The 14,633-nt window shown below is 38.2% G+C and overlaps 1 protein-coding gene across 1 annotated transcript in view; it reads left to right on the top strand.

Moving 5' to 3' along the window:
• Nucleotides 1-14,633, top strand: part of C5H10orf67 (chromosome 5 C10orf67 homolog) — a 105,557-nt gene that overhangs the window by 31,166 nt on the left and 59,758 nt on the right. The window contains exons 6-8 of the mRNA XM_043967512.1: nt 4,946-5,093; nt 6,229-6,287; nt 9,815-9,880. Of these exons, the coding sequence (XP_043823447.1) occupies nt 4,946-5,093; nt 6,229-6,287; nt 9,815-9,880 (273 nt within the window). The remainder of the gene's footprint in view (nt 1-4,945; nt 5,094-6,228; nt 6,288-9,814; nt 9,881-14,633) is intronic.

Here is a 14,633-nt window from a genome sequence, read left to right as displayed (position 1 = left end):
AAGGTTTGCAGATAGCTTCCCTCTGGTCTCCTTTGAGGTTTCCAACAATCCTGGGAGGTAGGAACTAACAGCATTATTGTCCCCATCTTACAGATGCAGAAACTGAACAATTTTCTATTTATAATGAAAACAAAGTGCCCCACTTTTTTTTCCTTGGAGGAAAACCATCCCAAACTGGAAAACTATGAAAGAAGAAAACATGGAGGGAAAACACTATTTTTTTTGGGGGGGGGGATCTGATCCTACTGCATTGTTTTAAATTTTAAGTTGACTTAAATCAGAAGAGTCTGAAGCTGCCTACTTTATTTTAGAAATTCTCAAAGATGTAATGAATGTGGACTCCTTGAAGGCAGGAACCAAGTGACTGCCTAGTGAATAGTAAGCCCTTACTAAATGTTTTTTTTGACTGACTAGCGGACGCCCTGCCAAGAGCCTTAAGAATAGTCCCGGTTGGGGGCAGCTAGGTGCCCCAGTGGATAAAGCACCAGCCCTGGAGTCAGGAGGACCTGAGTTCAAATTTGACCTCAGACACTTGACACTTACTAGCTGTGTGACCCTGGGCAAGTCACTTAATCTTCATTGCCCCACAAAAAAATAAAATAAAATATACATGTGCAAAAGAAAGCTTAAGGGAAAATGCTTTCTGTCCTTTGGGAGCAATCCATGCCTTCATAGTTAAGTGCATTCTAGTAAATTTTGTTCTCTCTTAAATGAAGGCTAAGTGAAGACTTCGCCTTATGCAATTGCGCCCCCTTGTGGTGAAAAAAATGTGAGGCGTTCAGTGTCTGAAGTTTGGTTGAGAAACTGATGGACTTTGGGGAGCATTGCTTCACATAGAAGTTGCTGTAAAACCAAAGGTATCCATGCTGTTTTATTGATGTTGGCAGTGAAATGTTAAAAGCCAGTATCAATCAACTTCATTATCTTTTCTGTATACTTTTTTTGGGCAATTTGTATTTAAGAACAATACTTCCGAAGCTGTTTTGGGAAATTAAAAGTTATTCAATAACTCTTTTTTTTGGGGGGGGGGTGAGGCAATTGGGGTTAAGTGACTTGCCCAGGGTCACACAGATAGTAAGTGTCAAGTGTCTGAGGCCGGATTTGAACTCAGGTCCTCCTGAATCCAGGGCCGGTGCTCTATCCACTGTGCCACCTAGCTGCCCCTCAATAACTCCTTTAAATGGTTCATTATGACAAAAGGAGTGGAAGAAGTAACATCTTCAAGTAACAGATGATCGATTCCATCATCAGTTAGCACATATTCCACATCTTTGTTTTGATTTGGAAAAGTCTTTGTGTTTGAGGTTTATTTTTGTTGTTGTTTTGTTTTGTTTTTAATGGGAGGAAGGGGAAAAATGCAGTAGGAGTGAACGGGTGGGAATAGCTAGGTGCAGCGGATAGAGAATCAGCCTTGGAATCAGGAAGACCTGAGTTCAGATTTGACCTCAGAAACTTACCAGCTGTATGACCGTGGGCAAGTCACTTAATCCTGATTGTCTCCCCTGCAAAAGTGAATGGGTACAAGGAGTTGTCGGTGGTCTAGAAGAATTTATTGTTCTTGTGCAGGAAGCAAGTTTATATCCATTTTTTTTAACCTTTCCTGTTATGATGTATTGGAGTTAGAGGGCTTGAGTTTAAATCCTTTCTATACTATTTGCTATCTGTGTCCTTTGAAGAGGTAACTTAACTTCTGTGGGCCTCAGTTTCCCCAAATGGAAAACAAAGGAGTTAGGACTTAAATGATTTTGAATGAGCACATGGGCAAGGGCAGAAAAGAGAAAAGTTATATTATGAATGAAATAACCTCTTCTCTTGGGGCACCTTAATTCGTAGCCCTCTCAAGGGACACTTTTGTTTGGGAGTGGCTTTTCTTTTAGTCTTCCTCACCCCCTCCTTGGCCAACATGCCTCTGCCTCTTGCTGACAGCTCTGAAATGGAGCTGTCACTCAGGAGAGAGATAGCAGCCCTGGGGTACGCTGCCTCAGTGTGCAACTTGTCTGGCTGCTCCACAGCCGGGAAAGCACCTGCTCTTCTCGGAGGTTGTCAGGAGACAGTGGGCAAGCGTCAGGCATTCCCCCTCCCCTGCCGGCCCATAGCACTTCGAGAAGCCTAAATACCAGGCGTGGTCCTGGCAGAGATGAGAGACTTGCTCTGATGGAGACCCTTTGATGAAGGCTGCTGAGAAGATGCAGAAGGGCCCTCGGTGGCCCTTGTGCTTTCTAAAAATCATTCCTACTCTCCCAGGGATGTTTTGGGGCCTCAAGGGCTGAGGACCAGGGAGACTACACAGGCAGCAAGGACTCATCAGAGAAATGGCGTGTATTCTAACTAGGCCAGATGTTCAAGTCATGGTTATGGGGTAACAGAAAACTATTACCAAAATTTTGTAAATTTCTCCGAAGAACTCAGACACATAAGATAGAAAACCTTCATTTCAGTCACACAAATGCATTTTAAAAAATCCAGACTGATATAAACAGATACACATTTACTGTAAAACATGGCATTAAATGGCTATATTTTATGAACTTCCATTTCATGATCACCTTCCTCCTAACTTTGCTTTGCTTACACTATTTAATTTTAAAGTCTCTTGGTTGTAGCAAGCCAAAAACTACTGCTGTGGGCAGATGGTAGAAAAAACACTCCCACAAAACCTGCCACTCAAAGTGTAACAGATGACTGTAGCTGCAGAGAACTATTCCTTTGTTCATTTTGCTAATGAGTGTCCTCATTGCTGCAGGACACTGAATAGTTAATTACTTGCAGTTCTTCTTTATAACAGATGGTGGAGCCAGAGCTAAAGATTATCTGAGCAAAGCATGGGTTATAAATTGACAAATGAGGAAATTAACCAGTTCTATTTTCCCAAATTATTCCTCTAAGACAATAAAAAAAAATGAGGTGGGGGTAGTATTTAGGTCTTAAATCATGTTACATTTTACACATCACTTCACCTGATTAATTCAAATTAGGTTGTTTAGTTTATGATAATAGGCCCTCATGTAATCAGCTGTTGATGTTCAAATTCTGCCACTGGTAAGGAACTAATTCTTAAGCCTATTAAGGTCTGGACTAGTTATTTTAAAAGCCTTTTGTGTCTATAAATATATTCTGAAACGATTTAGGACTGAATAATGCCAGACAAGAAATGTATGAGGCCCAATATGTCTTTCTTTATTAAGAAGACAACTCTGTTGATATTTATGAGATTTAGGCAAGTTTTCTAGTTGACAATAACTAGTTATACCTTATTAATTAAAAGGGAACAAAAATTCTAAAAAATAAAAATAACTAAATAACTGTTTAAAGTTTCTCTAAGCTTAGAAAACTTCAGATTAATTTTCTTATACAGTAGTTAAGAGGCAAGATTCAAACAACTCTATCATGATAGCGCTATTTTAAAATGTTCCAGTTAATAAAAAATATAGTTTCTTCTCAAACAAAAGTATAACTCAAAATAATAACTGAACTTTATCAGTAATTTATTGTTTCAGTTGCCTTTTTAAAAATCTAAAATAAAATTTAAACATGCATATTTGAGAATGAATCACAACTTTATATAATACATTTCAGCTACCTTTTTTCTTTTAAATCTTGTGGGCAAACAAGTAATTTACCTTCATACATCTTTCAAATTAATCAAAAGGACGGAGTTCTATTAATTAGGACACAATATGTTGGGGCTCGGAGTGAGTTTCATTACTTTTATTAGTAGCTGTTCAGCATTTGTAGCAATGAGATTTTTTTTTTCATTTTTCATTTTGGCTGAAGATGGCTTTCAAACTTATTTTTAATATTCTAGGTAGTGTGCTTTGAGAATCTCTCTTCATCTCCGTAACCTTTTTTTATAGCTATATGCGCCTTTCTTTTAGAGTAGAATAAGTGATACATAGAAATGTCCTGATTCGCCCCCGAATTATTTAATATCTTTATAGACACAAGACTTAGAAATATTACAGTTCAAAGAAAAGTTTGACTCTAGCTCCTAAAAATCTGTCACATCTTCATTTTAAAGAAGAGTGTGGCAGTCACATCCAGGGCGCCATCAGAGAGGATATTCAGATGTTTTCAATAGCTTTGAAACAGACAAGGAAAAAAAAAGACTAGCTGCCCAATAAGCTTCAATTGCGTAAGAAAAAGATTTAAACAAAAGCCACACATAATAAAAATGTAAATGAGTTTGCTTTCCTAAAACTATAACTTTAAAGTCTTTTGTTGTAAGTTATCCTGAAACCTTCTTACAAGGTAATCACTGTTTGCATAGAGATTTAAACCGAAGTCTTCAATAGCATGAACCGCCTGCACAGTCCAAGTGTGACAGGCATGCAAAGCCACGTTAATGTTCAGAATATGAATTGCCTCTGGGTGGCTCCTGCACCAAGCAGAAAGCCCACTGTGTGGCTATCGGCAGGCCTGATGGATTCCATGCGGCTCCCAGCCTGGAAACGTCACCAGCTTGACATGTGATGTGCTCTTCTTGACACTGGCAGCAGTGACACTGAGCGATAGCACAAAGGCAACAAGCCCCCCTCCTTAGCCATGCACTTTGCAACCCCCTGGTGCTGCCCATCCACAGTCGCCCCAGCTTGCCTAGTTACGGACGGCACGTCAGAAACACACAGAGGGAAGTGTGGGTGGAGAGGCCCCAGCTGCCTCCCCGGACACAGCCCCCATAAGAAATTGACCTGAATGATGAGGGGCGCACAAACAGTATGATATGCATTATTCCTGTCAATAAAATGTCCCCATGTGTTATGGTCTTTGTACATAATGTACTGCGGTCTTTCTTCCAGCGAGCTCTTTCATTTTTTTCTATTCATAGGATAAATAAATGTGTAATAGAATTCAGAAAATGATATCATAGAGCTGCTGTATCTTTATGCCTCCTGTGTGTTGCATATTTAAATCCTGGCTTAGAAATATGAAATTTCCGGTCTTTTAGGAATCTGTAAAGGAAGAAAGCAATGAGAAAATAATACATCTAGAAAGGGAGATGATCGAACTCAGAAGGGAAAATGACAGACTGGTGAAGTTCATTACAGGACTTGAAGAGGACCTTCAACTCTGTGAAAAGGCAAATACACTCTTAGGTAACATTTGGAAGCAGGCTGGGAGCCGGTTGATTAGTTCGAATCAGTCTGAGCCCCGCTAAGATTTCAATTACAGGCTTACCATGTATGAATCGTGTGCGTTTCTCTAGCCCTGTTGCTTGGTCTACTTGGAATTTTGATCATTCCTATGAATGATCTACTTCAGGGGAAAAGACTTTATTTTTCTAAGCATTCTTTTCTGGGATTTCAGGCATTTGCTGCCCATTTCTGAACCTAAGCGTTTTAACATGGCCTTATCATGATAGAATTGTCTGAATCTTGCCTCTTGACTACTGTTTAAGAAACCTAATTCATCTGAAGTTTTCTATGCTTAGAGAAACTTTCAACAGTGAAGGCCTTTCAGTAATTTATAAGGCAAAAGTTATATTGCAAATACAATGCCAAAGTTATGTTATAGACCTGTAAAAGTTTAGATAATTATGCATCCAAATTTGAATATCATTTGTGCAGAGACAGAAAATGTCTTAGGAAACATGCTTCTAAACTCCATTTTCTGGGGATTATTCTCAAGCATAAATGGGGATTTGTATCACAGACCATGGTGTCATACCTCTCATGACTAAGTTCTTAAACATGTGCATTTATCAGTATATTTTGGTTATTTGCAGATATGAATGATCTTGTGCTGTCATTAGGGCCGATTGGTGAAAAGCTGTGAACTGCATGAAGATAAAGTCAGGCCACTTAACAGTTCCAAGTCAGCAGTGTGACAGCAGCACTCAAATATACCACCATCCAAAATGCTGGGATTGCACACTTTCACTTCTCATTTGCTCTCTAGCTTAGCAGGTGTAATCCAGAATGATCTGCTAATGCACTTCTTATTGGCTGTGACTAACAACAGAGATGTCCGCAGCTCGTCCTGAGGAGAAGTGGTGGGCTCCGTGCCACACTTGGCTCTTGAACTTACTTCTTAATCTCCATCTGACCAGCAGGCTGAACAGCAGGAAGGAGGTTGGGAAGGTCAAGGGCGGTTGTGAAGGTCACAGTCCTGCTAGGACTCTGGTCCACTGTGCATTCCATTGGCTTACAGACTGACCTATTGCACACAGTTGGAATGCATGGACAGAAGCATGTAATTTCATGGTCTGCCTTTCTCTTCTTTTGTTTTCAGAAGGTGAACTTTTGGCTATGAAACAAAAAATGGAGAAGGATCAGAAACTTATTCAAAAGGTACTGTAACTTTTTGACATTGATGAATGACCCTTTTTAATGGAAATATCTGCATGCTCGGGGGACCAGCAGAATTTCCAAATGGTTATGCAAAGCAAAAGAAAATGGACATAATACAAGCAATGATCCCATTGCTTATTGTTGGGTAACTAAGAATGAGAAGGGATTTTCCCCTTAAGTTGCACTTCTTCTTTGAAAAGTGGTTAATTGTTGGAAACCTTTTCTTATTTTGTATAGTTGATAATGTGATTAATTGGGAGGCACTTAAAAAGTGTCAGAAAGATCCAATGAATTTTTTATGGGAATATTTGAGTTATGGGGAGAAAAATGATAGAAATCTGCATTTTATGTCTGTTGTACCCATCATGATGTTGGTTCACAGTTGGTTTTTTTTTCTTTACTTTGATCCTTTAAAGGATTCACAATTTTTTCAGGATGGGTATCCTTTAAATTTATCCAGATTGCGATCTCTCCATGTTGAGATTCTAATCATTGTGTTTCCATAGGTGTTCCATAGTGGATTTACCTTCTTCCTGGAGCCCCTCCACATTTTTGGATGTCTTTTTTTTTGGGGGGGGGTAGGGGCAATGAGGGTTAAGTGACTTGCCCAGGGTCAAACACTAGTAAGTGTCAAGTGTCTGAGGCCAGATATGAACTCAGGTCCTCCTGAATCCAGGGCCAGTACTTTATCCACTGTGCCACCTAGCTGTCCCCAACATTCATTTTCTTTTGCTTTTAAATTATAAAAGTATTTTATTATTTTCCAGTTATATGTAGAGATAGTTTTCAACATTTGTTTTTTTTGTTTTTTTGTTTTTTTGTTTTGCTGGCCAATGGGGGTTAAGTGACTTGCCAGGGTCACACACCTAGTAAATGTCAAGTGTCTGAGGCCAGATTTGAACTCAGGTACTCCTGAATCCAGGGCCGGTGCTTTATCCACTGCGCCACCTAGCTGCCCCTCAACATTTGTTTTTATAAGATTTCTAGTTTCAAATTTTTCTCCCTCCCTCCCCTCCCTTCCCCCTCCACAAGACAGCAAGTAATCTGATATAGGTTATATATGTACAATCACGGGCAGCTAGGTGGCACAGTGGATAGAGCACTGGCCCTGGATTCAGGAGGTCCTGAGTTCAAATCCAGCCTCAGACACTTGACCCTTACTAGCTGTGTGACCCTGGGCAAGTCACAACCCCAACTGCCCCCCCCCCAAAGAAAACTACATATGTACAATCACATTAAAACATATTTCTGCTTTAGTCGTGCTGTGAAAGAAGACAACATTAATTTTCTATAAGACTTTGATTTCTAAATTTTTCTCCCGCCTTACCCTCTCTCCTGCCCAAGATGGCAAGCAATGCGATACATGCATAATCACGTTAAACATTTCCACATTGAGGCCCATTCTTTTTTCCACAGAACAACTCTTTGAATACTGTGAGCCAGTTAATCATGTCCCGGTTAGAGCTCCCAAATTACTTTAACTGAGATTCAGTGCCCTCGACCATAAGGTTATTCTCCTCTAGAGACTCAGTTTATTGAACACAATTCTTCAGAAGAGAATTTAGACCAGTTTAGAATACAGCATGACTGTCCTTTCCAGTTCTCAACAATGCTCCTCTTTTAACGCATCTTCAATTTGTCTTCACTTTCTTGGTTACCACATCTCACTGTTGACATATCAATCCTGCAAGTCTATTTAAACCCTAAGATCTTTTTAAAAATAAATTCGCTATTTTTATTGCTATATTTTCTTTTTCTTTTCTTTCTTTCTTTCTTTTTTTTTTTTTTGGTGAGATAATTGGGGTTAAGTGACTTGCCCAGGGTCACACAAATAGTCAAGTATCTGAGGCCCAATTTGAACTCAGGTCCTCCTGACTCTTATTGTTATATTTTCAAAACTCCAAGGAACCCTCCTTTCCTCATAGAACCCCTCAATTTGACAAATGTAAGCAAAAACAGTTCAGCATAACCAGTTGACATTGTGGCAGTGACTGACAAAACATACACCATTCTGTTGCCATAGTCCCCCACCTGTATTCCTTTTTTTTTTCCCCACCTGTATTTCAAGAGGACGACTTTCTTTCATCATTTATTCATGAACAGGCTGAGATCCACTACCCTTTAGTGTAATTTTCCTTAAGATTACTGTAGTCATTGTGTTTATTTTTCTCCTTGTCCTGCTTTCTTTACTTTGTATCAGTTCATCCAAGTCTTCCTATTTTTTTTTTTTTTTTGGTGAGGCAATTGGGGTTAAGTGACTTGCTCAGGGTCACACAGCTAGTAAATGTCAAGTGTCTGAGGTTGGATCTGAACTCAGGTCCTCCTGAATCCAGGGCCAGTGCCCTATCCCCTATGTTTCTTTGAATTCATATTTGTTGTTTCTTCAGGTACTCTGGTACATGAAGATTCTATTACATCCATATCCCACAATTTGTTTAACTGACTTTGTTCCCAACTTTTTGCTATCACAAAAGTGCTGCTATGAATATAATGGTACCATGATATACATATGTCAAAATGTATTCAGCCATTCCCTAATTGATGGGCTTCTCCTTAGTTTCTAGTTCTTTGTCACCATAAAAAGACCTGCTATGAATATTTGGTACATTTGAGTCCTTTTGCTTTTTACTTAACCTCTTTGGAGTGTGGGTCTAGTAGTGGAATCACTAAGCCAAAGGATTTGCACAATTTAGCGACTTTCTGGGAATAGTTCCAAATTACTTCCCGATATAGCTGGACCAATTTACAGTTCCACCAACGGTGCATTAATGGACCTGTTTTCTTGTAGGCCTTCCAATATTTATCATTCCCCTGTTTTTTTAGCTTTGCTAATCTGATGGGCATCAGGTGAAACCTTGGAGTTGATGTAACTTGAATTTAGCTGATTATCAGATATTTAGAGCATTTTTTTCTATGTCATTGTTAATGGTTTTCATGTCTTCTTTTGGTCACCATTTATATCACTTGACCTCTTACCCTCAGATCTTTGTCAAATGAATTGCTTGACATCTGGTAGCCAGTTCTCTGGAGATGAAGGACCAGATTTTCAAGAAGAATTGTAAATAAACTGGGTTTTCTTAAAATATTTTGAATGTACACATGATAGCAATATGCTGTAATAATAACTAGTAAATTATCACATTTGATTCTCACAAGAACTGGAGGTAGATAGTTGCAGCTAGGTGGCACAATGGATAGAGTACTGGACCTGGAGTCGGGAAGCTCTAAGTTCAAACCTGCCTCTTTATGTGGCCCTGGGCAAGTCACTTAAAAAAACCCAAAAAACAAAAACCTCTGTTTGCCTCAGTTTCCTCATCTGTCAAGTGGGGATACAGGGTTATTGTGGGGATGGAATAGTAAGTGCTATGTAAATGGCATGTCATTTTTCTTGAATTCAAATGATTTGAAAAGTTCTCTCCTCTCATGTTATTTAGAGTAAAATTAATTTCAGTGAAGCCTATTGAACAGAAAGAATTTTAAACAAATTCTTATCTTTAATTCAAATTTAATATTCTTTTTCATTTCAGTTGACTGCAATGAAAGAAAAATTAAGTGAGGAGCTTGATCAAGAGAAGAAAGCAGTTCTAGACATGGTAAGGGTCTTTCCCTTTGTTTCCTTTCTCCTCTCTCCTCCAACTCTATCCTATTACACTGAAAATCATCATGTTCATGTTTTGAATTTTCTTTGCATATTTATTGATTAAGAAATATTCATTCTTGCTATTCCAACTACTCAAGTGTCCACAATTTGGTAAACTATGGAAATATTTTAAAAAGTATAATTGTAAAGAAACCAATCTGTGCTATTATAATATTTTACCTTTATAAGAACCTTACTCAGAACCTTGTATTACATATTTAAAATATGACTCACTAGATTTTTTTTTTTTGGTGTACGTTTTGTTAAAGGTATTCAAGAAAATTAAGCATGAGACCACAGTAATATAAGTGCTTTGCTAGTCTTGGTTACTAGTTTCCAGAAATGACAGCCACAGAAGGGCCCTCGCTAGATATTTTGGCATCCTGTGGTAGTCTCATAAGAACACTGCCCTTTTTATTCTCTTTTTATAGAGCTTTCCAGACGGCTGGGCCTTTATTTTATCAGTTGACTTTTTTTTTTTTTGCGCCTCCCCCCCACCCCCCAGCTGATGGTGTATTTTGGCTTTCAACCGATCAGCACTAATATGTCTTTGTTATAATCAACTGACTGTGTTTATTATAATAAAAAATAAAACACAGCTTGACTTGCGTCCTAAATGTGCCGGAAAAGAATATGATACTGTTGGGAAGAGAAAAGGTTGTTCATAGAAAATCAACCCCACTTCAGATATTGAAACATTTGCTTTTTTCTAGGTTGTCACACTTTGTGCCAAGTCATGACTGCTTTCCTTATTTTGTTTTGTGACTCTTAGCTCCATGTGCTTTGGGCTCCTTGTCATAGAAATTAATGAAAGACAATGCTCTAGGACCACAATGAAGGCCTTCTATGGGACCGACTTGGAAAGGCAGAAAACAAAGACAATTTCAGTTTTCTTTTCAACCAAAACCTTCCTTTTAGAATGCATACATATGTATATATAATTCTGAGAACTCTAGCTACTTGAGATAGCTATATCTATATTTTTATTTGTATGTCTGAGAGAAGAGGGTTTGGTTTCTTTTATATACCTATACCTATCTACTATCTATCCATCTATCTCTATTGATACACACATATGGATGTGTTTTATATACATATTATATATGTATTTTGTGTGTATATTTATACATGTATATATATACATATGTACAAAAAAATAAAGAAAGCAGTCATGAGGTGGTACAAAGTGTAACAACTTAGGAAAAAACAAATGTTTCAATATTGAAGTAGGGTTGATTGTCTATGAACAAACTTTTCTCTTACCAACAATATCATACTCTTTTCCAGCATATTTAGGACACATATATCTGTCTATGTAAGTGTATGGATAGCTAGCTAGACAAACAGAATAGAGATGCTAAATATTTTTTTAAATATAAAAATGATAGATGATAGATCTGTCTATCTATCTATGTATATATGGGCATGTGTGTAGATATAGATATAGAAAAGAAATCATACCTTCATATCTGAGGTTCAGCCCCAGGATTGATCTCTTTCACCCTCCTTTGCCCCCATTGCCCCTCATTTCTCTCTCATTCCTTCAAAGTCCAGACTTTTTCGTTTGCAAACACTAAAACTTCTAGATGTTTGTATATTAAGGCCTTGATTTGGTACATATCAGAAATAATTATTTTTTATAGATAATAAACTCAGCTTTATGTTATTGCTTGGAAAACAAAAGTATGTAAGATCTATAGGACAACCTAAAATGCTTTTATTTCTTGTCTCTACTATAGCAGTCCAGACCAGCATACTTCATGAAATTCTTTGTTTCCTATTTTTACTGAGTTTTACTGAGTGTTAATGTAATTATTCCCCAAAGGGGTAGGAGAGCACATGGGATTTCCTCCTGACTGGAGATATTTCTTAGTCCCAGGCTGCACTTATTCTGATCTACTACCAACACTTGCTCTCCCATTTGGGATCTTTTCAAGTCTACCCATGCAATGGATGTTAGTTTTCCCTTCTTCCTCTCCCTCCTCACTTCTACAGTGAATCATTAGAAGGACCCTAGGAAGTGGGCCAAGAAAATGGTCATCAGTCCCTGGACTCAGGAGAGAGATCATGGGGCAGCTAGGTGGTGCAGTAGATAGAGCACTGGCCCTGGATTCAGGAGGACCTGAGTTCAAATCCGGCCTCAAACACTTAACACTTACTAGCTGTGTGACCCTGGGCAAGTCACTTAACCCTAATTGCCCTACAAAAAAAGGAGAGAGATCATGGCTCCACAAGTGAGCTGAGAAATGTGGGGTCCTCTAATAGCAAAAGAGAGTTTGCTTGGATGCAGAGATATAGCTGCTGTAGGTTGATGGAGGACACTAGAAGCTGCTGGTGGTACTGGTGTGTGTGTGTGTGTGTGTGTGTGTGTGTGTGTGTGTGTGTGTGTATATGTATGCACACACTTGCATGTGCATGCTTCCTCCCTATGGGGACTGTAGTCCTATCACTTTCCTCATGATCCTGGGGAGGCAGGCAGCATCACTGCGGCTGGCTGCCATGCTTAGGGTCCTTTCACCATCATACCCCACTTTTCAAGCCCATCTTCCCCCCATTCCTCACATGGGCTAAGGTCTGGGCTTTCTTTCTAGTGTGGTTGCACCCCTGGTGGCATTGTCCTCTGTGCCTTCTCCTTTCCCCTAATCTCAGTTTTGGCTTGGTCATAGCCTTGGAGGGAAGTCCAGGGGAGGTCTGCAAGTTTGGAAAAAGAAAGAAATGCGAAAATGTTTCTGGCTGTTTTAAGGAGATGACAGTGCAAGGAGACTCCATGGGATGATAGTGCCTTCTAACGAGGCCAATGTGAAACTCACTTCAGATCATAGTTTAAATTCATAGGTGAAGAAACTAAGTTGTACCAGGTGGAGGCAATTTTTGCAAATGGATAATGAATATGCTTTGGGGAACTAAACAGATGAGGGGAGAGAGACCAGGACTTCCAGAGGTCCAAAGCCAGTTAGATGTCCAAGAGGTGCTAAAGAAACAGCTGTGAGTTCACGAAATTCCAATCACCTCTGAGCACAGTACACCTTTAACTTTTATTCTACTTGACCTGGTCGAAAACCTGACTTGACCCCTCTAACTCTTTTCTTCATCCACTTGGTCTTTTTTTTTTGTATCAATGCACTGGCCAAACTCCCTTGAGGGATGTGTATCAAGAGGCTTTGTAGCATTCTAGATCTTGATGCAATCGGCACAATGTCATCCATAAACAAGAGACTCTGGAGGACGCCACCATCCTCCATAGGGAGTCTTTCTTCAGCCCGGATCGTAGACTGTATTTCTCTCATCAAAGTGGTGAATATCTTTGGCAACACGACATCTCTCTCCTTGGTCTATGCCTTACCTGATGTTAATGATCAGAGAGTCCTCCAACTGTTATTTCTGCCAAGTAATCTTGAATGATTTCGAGATTTCTTGTTGTAAAAGAATCTACCGAATCAAATGTTTTTTTTTTTTGTAATCAACAAATAATAAGCACAAGATCCTATATTCTCTGCATCTTCCAATTAATTATGAAATATTAAGGACATGGTCCTTAACTAACTGCTGAATTTTGGTTGAGAAAGCCAATTTTTCTCTTTTCAATGAGGATGCCCTCAATTCATTTGTAGCTGATTGTACTGAAGTTTAATAAAAAGTGTTTAGTATGCAAAACTGGTCAGCAATCTTATTAGGAAAGTGGTGAAGTTCAATATACCTACTAACCTAATATCCACCCAGTTTCCAATCAGAAAAGTTGCAAATATTAAAATATCTTAACTTTGAATTCATTTTTGCTTGGTATATTTTATATAAATTATTAGAGGATAGGTCTGTTGATTTTTGATAATTTTTACCCATATTTTAGATCTAGCAACAATTTTTGTTTTAGTTTTATCTTTTTATTAGTTATTAGTAATAGCTTCTACTTTTAAGAATATACAAGTTAGGATAGAATCATATTTCTGTTGAAAAAGAATTCTCAAATCAACAATTTTCTTTTTTGATCACTGAAATTCCTACAGAATTGAAGCATCAGAAATTTTTATGGCTAAATATACACTATTGTCATTAAGCGTTGTTAGCCTTGAAAAAATATAAATATTAGTGCTTTAAGATTTTTAAACCTAGGACTTTTGGTGAAATAAAATTGAATACTTTTATGTCCTTGAAATATTTTCATATTATCTCTGAAGGAAATATTTTTTTTCCTCCCCAGTGTTTTGATTTTAAAAATTGCATCTTTTGTAAAAACATTTTTTTGAAGGATAAACCAAAAGCTCAAGCAAAACTCTAAGTGGCATTGTTAATATCTATTATTCTTTTGCTTTTGTCCAAATAGAAAATCTGAAATAAGAGTTTTGTTCTGACTTTATTTGTACTACATGTGATTTCATCAGTAAACAAAGCTCCCAGTGGCAGACTTAATCAATGCAAATTGGTACCTTCTTTGCAACTATTTTAGAGAATCATCTGAGTACAGGAGTGGTTAAGTGATTTGCTCAAGGTCAGAACTGAGTCTTTGTCTTTCAGCCTCCCCAAATAAAATATTTTATTATGTTTTTATTTGAATATAAAAATAAAAAGGTCATAATAATAGCAAAAAAAGGAAAACAAAAGTCATTTCCTATAGTTTTGTGGGGTTTTTTTGTTGGTAATGGGGGATAAGTGACTTGACCAGGGTCACACAGCTAGTAAGTGTCAAATGTCTGAGGCCAGATTTGAAC

Source organism: Dromiciops gliroides, chromosome 5 (assembly GCF_019393635.1).
Source record: "Dromiciops gliroides isolate mDroGli1 chromosome 5, mDroGli1.pri, whole genome shotgun sequence".
Classification (NCBI taxonomy): domain Eukaryota; kingdom Metazoa; phylum Chordata; class Mammalia; order Microbiotheria; family Microbiotheriidae; genus Dromiciops; species Dromiciops gliroides.
This window is presented reverse-complemented; position numbering and strand designations above follow the sequence as displayed.